General features: G+C 35.2%; 1 protein-coding gene across 2 annotated transcripts; it reads right to left on the bottom strand.

The window, feature by feature from the left end:
• Positions 1 to 411: 411 nt before the first annotated feature.
• LOC132116640 (urokinase plasminogen activator surface receptor-like) lies at positions 412 to 6,622 on the bottom strand. 2 transcript variants are annotated; one of them, XM_059525497.1, is made up of 4 exons: positions 6,383 to 6,622; positions 1,457 to 1,584; positions 1,164 to 1,274; positions 412 to 1,006 (listed from the first exon to the last, which is right to left on the bottom strand). In XM_059525497.1, exons 1-4 carry the CDS (start codon positions 6,475 to 6,477, stop codon positions 528 to 530), a joined length of 813 nt encoding a protein of 270 aa, XP_059381480.1. In that variant the 5' UTR covers positions 6,478 to 6,622; the 3' UTR covers positions 412 to 527. The 2 variants fall into 2 exon arrangements, with proteins under 2 accessions (XP_059381480.1, XP_059381481.1); XM_059525498.1 differs by lacking the exon at positions 6,383 to 6,622 and having other exon boundaries at positions 1,457 to 1,587.
• Between the last annotated feature and the right edge of the window lie 592 nt (positions 6,623 to 7,214).

Below are 7,214 nucleotides of genomic sequence, written 5' to 3'. Positions count from 1 at the left end.
TTTTTGTTTTCCAAATCTGTAATGGTAAAAGTCAACTCAGGTTTTTTTTTTTTCTTCTCAATGTCCACTTTTGCTACTTTTGGCCTTAAGAAACAAGATTGTTTTTAAAAACATTTACAAATGAATGGAACAAATGGAAGAGACACACTGTAACTATAAACTCAATTGTTTATTTCAGATAGGCTATCAGCAGGGAAAAGGTCACAGTATGCAGCCCTGTAACTAAATTTAAATTATTACAAGACATGGAGCCCCCTTCAATTTGCAAAGGCCCCTATTGTTTGAGAACCGCTGTTCTAATCAAACATATAGCTTGATGTTCAGGTGTATAAATCATAAACATGAATTCTGTAAAATTGTATTTGATTATTTGCTTACATTACATTTGTTAATTTCTCAAAAAAAAAGCTTAAAAAAGCAGAAAGGACATGTGTGATAATTTCCTGTAATGATAGAACAAAGAAACACAAGCTATATTCAGCATGTCAGATTTTGGCTTTGCAGCAGAATCTCCAGAGCTGCTGGATTTAGTGCAGCAGAATGAAAAAGAGCAGAGAACTGCAGAGGAACAGGAAGCTCTGAGAGATAGTCTGAGCAACATTATAAGTTACACTCTTAGCATCATCATACATGAAGCTCTTCTTGACACTCTTAGCATCACTATACATGGCACTCTCCGCATCATTATACTTGACATTCTCAGCATTGTTATACACAAAGCTCTGGGTACCACTCTGGAAGAAGCTCTGGGTGAAACTTTCATCATCGTCATACATGAAACTCTGGGTGACACTCTGGATGAAGCTCTGGGTGACACTTTCATCATCGTCATACATGAAACTCTGGGTGGCGCTCTGGGTGACACTCTGGGTTACACTTTCATCACCGTTACACAGGTTCCCCTTACAACATGAGATGTCCTGGAAACGATTAACTAATGATTTAGAATCACAAATGGATTTAGCAACACAGCCTTTTACCACCGTTGCCCGGCCTTCAACAGACCCTGATAAAAAGAAATAAATATAAGATTGAGTCAGTCTGAGTTAGTATATGAGTTGGCCAATGGTAAATGTGTACTGTAAAAGTTTAAAGATATGACCCTTTAATGATAAAAAGGCACAAATAATAACTTTAATCTTCTTCCTTCAATAGTTTCTCACCTGTTGCTGTAATGCAGCGGTCTTCACTCCCTGAACAGCTCAATATGTTTGAGCAGCTCAATCCATCACAATAGTAGCAGGTCTTTCCATTGCGAACAATTGTATTGGGATCTATAGAAGGAAACATTTTTTTTTTTTAATTGTTCTACAAACATAACATCTTATGAAACAACACTCCATTAGTTGCTCCAATTCTTGATAGGAGTCCCACTCTATATTTTGTTCCTGATTAAATGTCATATGAGTGATGACTTGAAAGAAGTTATTTGCACCTGGAGAGTAAAGTACAATACCTGGAGAGTATTTGGCATTACAAAAGCTAGTGCTACAGCAGGAATAAGATGACTTTAAAATGCCAAGGTTCATGGACCCACTTTCACAGCCAAGAGAACAACCTTTAATCTTCATGTTGGATCTGATGCTACCTGAAAACATGAATGATACAGAAAAGACCAGTTCAACCAGGGGGAAAAGAGGGATATACTGAGAACAGAGGGCCCTGAGTCCCTGCCAACCTCCAGGTTTACACCTGTTCACTTCATGTGTTATCTCTGATTGGAAATGTACTATCAGATTTAAATAAATAAATAAATAAACTGTTCCATTTACACTTTGCCACATAAATGGGTCTCCACAAAATGGATACATAGGGGAGAGCGGGGTCGAAAGTAACGTGGGATGAAAGTAACAAAGCAATTTTCTTACTGCATTTGCATTCCAAACTATGACAGCATGTTCAGCATGCAATCCTTGACGGAGCTGAGAAATATCACGTTAGGTCCACAAAGTTGTTTTCGAGTACAAAAAGTTAATCATTGAAGTGGTAATTTTTTCAAATTAGTTGTGTTATTTTTCTTGTTTCATGTGTCACAGTAATAATTAATCTACAGGTAATTTGGCGCTTTAACACATCCTAAAGTTAGCTTTTTTAGAGTTTTTCAGTATAAAAGTAAATCGGGTTTAAATGTCAGAAGTTTCTGTCGGAACAAAAGTAACAATTGTTACTTTTGTCCTGCTGCAGTTAAAAGAAGTATTTATTTTGTTTATTATAACCTTAGTTATATTTAGGTTTTAGCCATACCTTGACTTTTACATCTCCACCTATGAATTTGCAGTGTTTCCAGATGTCCACATTTTGATTTTATGCATAAAAACAACTGGATGGAAACATGAATAGGCCTACTGTTAGATTATGTTTAGAATTTATACTATGCTAATGTAATGAAATTTGTATATTGTTCATTCTGTTGAATTTCTTTTTATAAAAATACAAAAAAATATTTTACATAAAAATTTAAGTTTGTACAGTCGGGTTTTGAGACATGATGAAACTTAAATTTAAAATGAAAATATGAAAATGTAATTTAATAATTTGTTTTGCAAAAATAAAGGATAAAATATGTTTGCAGTTACATATTAACAGGGTCATGGTCATGTATACTTAATAAAAATAAGAGAAAAAGAAAAAATCTATCTTAAGGCCTATATAGTTATGTCAACCTGATCTCACGGCAATTCATATGTATTTTACGAGTTGCACAATTCGTATGAATTTGTACGAATGACCTACACCTAACCCCGCCCCTAAACCTAACCGTCACTGGGGTTTAGACAAAATCGTTTAAAATCGTACGAGTGAGGTCGTACAAATTCGTACGAATAAGCCACCTCGTAAAATACGTACGAACTGGTCGTGAGATGGCGTTGGTTGTGTTACTTTCATCCCAACCGACGGGGTTGAAAGTAACAATATGCAACTTATGTTCAAAGTGAAATTATACTGAAGTCTTTCTACATTTCTACAAAATACCACCTGGTATTGATAGACCACATTTCTGAGTTACTGACCACAGTAGAAATATATCTCTGTCTACAACAATATATTTTAAAATTATGTTTTTCTGAAAAATGGTACTTTCGCCCCTGCTCTCCCCTATCCAATCTTCAATTCTTCAAGGAGAGCAGCTAATTTCAATATAAAAGACAGCAACACATTTTAGGAATAATATTAAGACATGTACATTATGGAATAACGCAGGGGCGTAGGAATGAGTTTAACATGGGGGAGGGGGGCACATATCGGATACCTGTCAGATCCGTTAATGAATGCTATTAATATGTTGTATTAATCTTAGTTAATAAAAATACAGCTGTTCATTGTTTGTTCATGTTACTTCACAGTTTATTAACTATGTTAACAAATACTTTTTGATTTCAATAATATAGGCTAAAATAAATATTGAAATTAACACTAACAATGCTGTAGAAGTTCAGTTTATTAGTAGTAAATGTTAACTAATGTAGTTAACTACAGTTTAATAAATGGAAAATTATTGTTAAGTGCTACAGATTTATTCACCGATTCTCGTGAGTTCATTGTTGGACAGATCAGTTGTTTTAACCATTCATTAAAGTGAATCGGTTCAAATGTGTCATCTATCTATCTATCCATCCATCCATCCATCCATCCATCCATCCATCCATCCATCTATCTATCTATCTATCTATCTATCTATCTATCTATCTATCTATCTATATATCTATATATATATATATATATTTATTTATTTATAATCTGTGCTATCTGAATACTCTCGTCTACTACTCGTTTCTCTAGTCACTCTCAATAGCCGCATTTCCACTGTCGGGCCAGTGCGAGCCAGGGCTTAAAGCGGGCCGGGCAGGGCTCATAGCCTCGGGCAAGTAGCACCGAGGCCAGAATAGTGCAGGGTTTCCACAGTCAGGGCCTGAAGCTCCGCTGCGCATCACTAAAACACGCCCTTTACACGCCTCTCAGAACAACGTCATGCAACCTCATCATTTCACCAACAAAGAAAGTTATCTGAAAACTAAGAAGTCACTGGAACATGCGCAATCACAAAACGAACATGATAAAAGCTGGCGTTTGTTTGCATGCTTTGTTAAATATTCAAATTCAAAAGCATCGATGTTTTAACAAAATACATTGATCATATTGATTTAATTTATCAGGACTCAAAATTAATCACACATAAATACACTTATTTCTATTTCATTTATTTATTTTTAACGCTTATGAAAATAGCCTGCTTATTCAGTCGAGTCTGTTTCTGTTTATTTGTAGCCACAGTAGCCTATACGTCACATTTAGAATGAATGATAATATCTCTATTTTTATAAAAGCACCCGAACAAAAAACATTATTATATTTTTTTATGATAGGCAACGTGAGCTAAACTCTCGAAACGAGGCTTATAGAAGATAATATAAGTTACTAAATAAATACACGATTGTGAAAGAGAATAAGAAGCTGACGTCAGATTTCTCCAAGCGATCATATTTACCATGTTTACTATGGTAACATGTTTAGCGTGCATATCTTTTACATCGCTTATAAATATTTCTGCCTTGTTTACGTTATTATAATCCACATCGGATCACGTTATTTCAAACACTCGCTGCTGACTGAAAGTGAGTTTTGAGCTTGACTTATTTAAAAAAAGTGTTTAATGCTGGTGTTAAAGCATGTTATCTTTCTGAAATGATCCGCAGCGCAGACGCTCTCTATTTTTATAAAAGCTCCCGAACAAAAATCATTATTATATTTTGATGATAGGCTATGCAACGTGGAGCTAAACTCACGAAACGAGACGACATATAAAATGTTACTTAATAAATTAACAATTGTGATAGAGAATAAGAAGCTGACGTCTGATTTATCCAAGCGGTCATATTTACCATGTTTACAAGTTAATTTTTAGCATGCATAGTCTTTTACATCGCTTATTAATATTTCTGTCTTGTTTAGTGATTATAATCCACATCGGATCAAGTTATTTCAAACACTTGCTGCTAACTAAGAGTGAGTTTTGAGCTCAACTTATTTTAAAAAGTCTTTAATACTGTTAAAGCTGTTATTTTTCTGAAATGATCTGCAGCGCTGAGCTCTAGACGCGGAGAAACTTTGCCTTTGTTCATAACCCCTCCTCTAGCCCCAGCTGGTCCGCTTTGGCCCAAGGTTTTCGTCGGGCCAGAAAACCCTGGCCGTTGGTCCCCGAGGAAGCCCCGGCGAAGCACGATCAAGCCCCGGAAGTGACAGTGGAAACGCGACTGGCCCTGGCACGCACTAGCACGCCCGGTTTAAGCTCGATGGAAACAAGGCTAATGCTCTCAAGGCGGGCTATGGTAAATTATCTCCCCAACGTGACGTAATGCAATGCATCGTGGGGGAAAGGAGAATCATTGCAAACCGCTGTAAGATAGTACCTACTTTTTTGTATTATATTCCGTTTTGTGATACCCAACAACATAAAATACAATGGATAACAGTTTAAATGTTTATTACCAACAAGCAAGTTGTACCTGCACTCACTCACATCATTAACATATCCCTCCACACTGTTGTTTTTCCCTCAACGAAATATACTCCAAATAAAATTACATATCAGTAAGTGATATGTCGATATTTTAATGGATACTAATTTAACCTAATATTAAATAAATAATAGTTTTTTTGTTTTTGTTTTTTACTGGGGCCAAGTCCTTTATTTCTCCTGATCCTAGCAACGCCCCTGATTGTGTGTTGAGCGTCTGCGACTTACTTTCAATTTCGTTTGCTGTCACCGCGTCGGTTTGCTGAAAATATGTCCGCTTCGGGGCTATGCTTTTTGAATTTTCTGTCATGTCTGACTTTAACACGTTCTCGTGTAGCTACATATGTGGCTTCAAAACCGAGATGCATGTACACGTGTCCAAAATGTGTCCCAGACCTCCTAAAGTGGTTTGAGCGATTAGAAATAAATCCGTCTCAAAAGCGTTTTCTACACTATGGTTTTTAACGACTGGATCATTATTTCATCAGAGAAAATGCCTGAAGTGGCCAGGTGTAAAAATGTATTTATAAATTTGTCAAAACAAAAGAAGCAGTGTGTGAAAAAAAGGCTCATAGCATAATAAAAAAAAGAAAAACAACTCTGACAATGTGTCATATTCAGAGAAAATACAAAATTGTGCATTTTAAATTATTATTATTATTATTATTATTATTATTATTTATTTTTATTATTATTATTATTTTTTTTTGGTAATACACATTTCACTGTTCAATTAGCAAAATAGAGAAATATGAAATATAAAACTATATATACGCTCATTATTCTTTCGCAGAATCAGTAAATTGTAGCAGCTTGACCATCAGTCAAACATATCAGGAGCCTAAATTTCAATTTATCATATTGGACTTACCAATTTCTACTACAATTGTTGAACTCACGCAGTTAGAAGCGCTGAAGGGACACATCACTGGTTTTTTTACACAAAATCCCGTCAGACCCATGCACTCATAACAGTAGAGAGAGTGTCCTTTATTAATAAAAAAAAGAATGATATAAAGCGAGACATCCAGTGATCTGTATTTTTACTCAACGTTACAAACACTATTGTTCTTTTTACCTGCAGTGAAAAGGATGAACAGAAGAAAAACTGAGATTTGCAGATCCATCTTTGATCAGGAGCTGAAACAAAAAGCCTCTTTCAGCGCTCATTCTATAGCTTCTGAGAAGGGGAGGGTCTTTATGAGAAAATGGCAGTTTAAAAGAAAGACAACAAAACATTATAGGCTACATAACATAACCTACATAATAGCGACATAATTTTATAGACATTTCCAGTAACCTAAACACAACGCAATAAAGTGCAAGATTCAAAATACAGGTAATAAAACTTGTGAAATAAATAAAACAGATTATTTATTATTTTTGATAATTCTTCAGTCAGTCAAAAATGTGTGGAGGCGCATGGTTTGTGGGGCAAAAATTATTATTTACCTAGTTTTAGTGTTGTTATACAATATAAGAATGCTGTTACTGCAGATGGGAATATAGATGATAAAGGTGGTGTCTTGACATGCAAAGGACTGCTTGTTTTCAGAGATGTAATGAGTTAACCTCTGTAGGTTGTTTTTATACAGGTAAAAAAAAATGTTGTACTAACCTCAAAAAACAAACAGGAAACTGATATAGGTCAAGGCTGCTCTAATTCAAAAAGTTGAGTGCTAGACAAAAGAGATTTTTG

Source organism: Carassius carassius, chromosome 36 (genome assembly GCF_963082965.1).
Source record: "Carassius carassius chromosome 36, fCarCar2.1, whole genome shotgun sequence".
In the NCBI taxonomy this organism is placed as follows: domain Eukaryota; kingdom Metazoa; phylum Chordata; class Actinopteri; order Cypriniformes; family Cyprinidae; genus Carassius; species Carassius carassius.
This window is presented reverse-complemented; position numbering and strand designations above follow the sequence as displayed.

Coding starts and splice junctions, on each gene's coding strand:
- LOC132116640 (XM_059525497.1), bottom strand. CDS start 6,477: ATGGGTCTGACGGGATTTTGTGTAAAAAAACCAGTGATGTGTCCCTTC. Junction 1,585..6,382: donor ATTGTAGTAGAAATTGGTAA/GTCCAATATGAT, acceptor GTTTTCAGGTAG/CATCAGATCCAACATGAAGA. Junction 1,007..1,163: donor CCGCTGCATTACAGCAACAG/GTGAGAAACTAT, acceptor TCTTTTTATCAG/GGTCTGTTGAAGGCCGGGCA.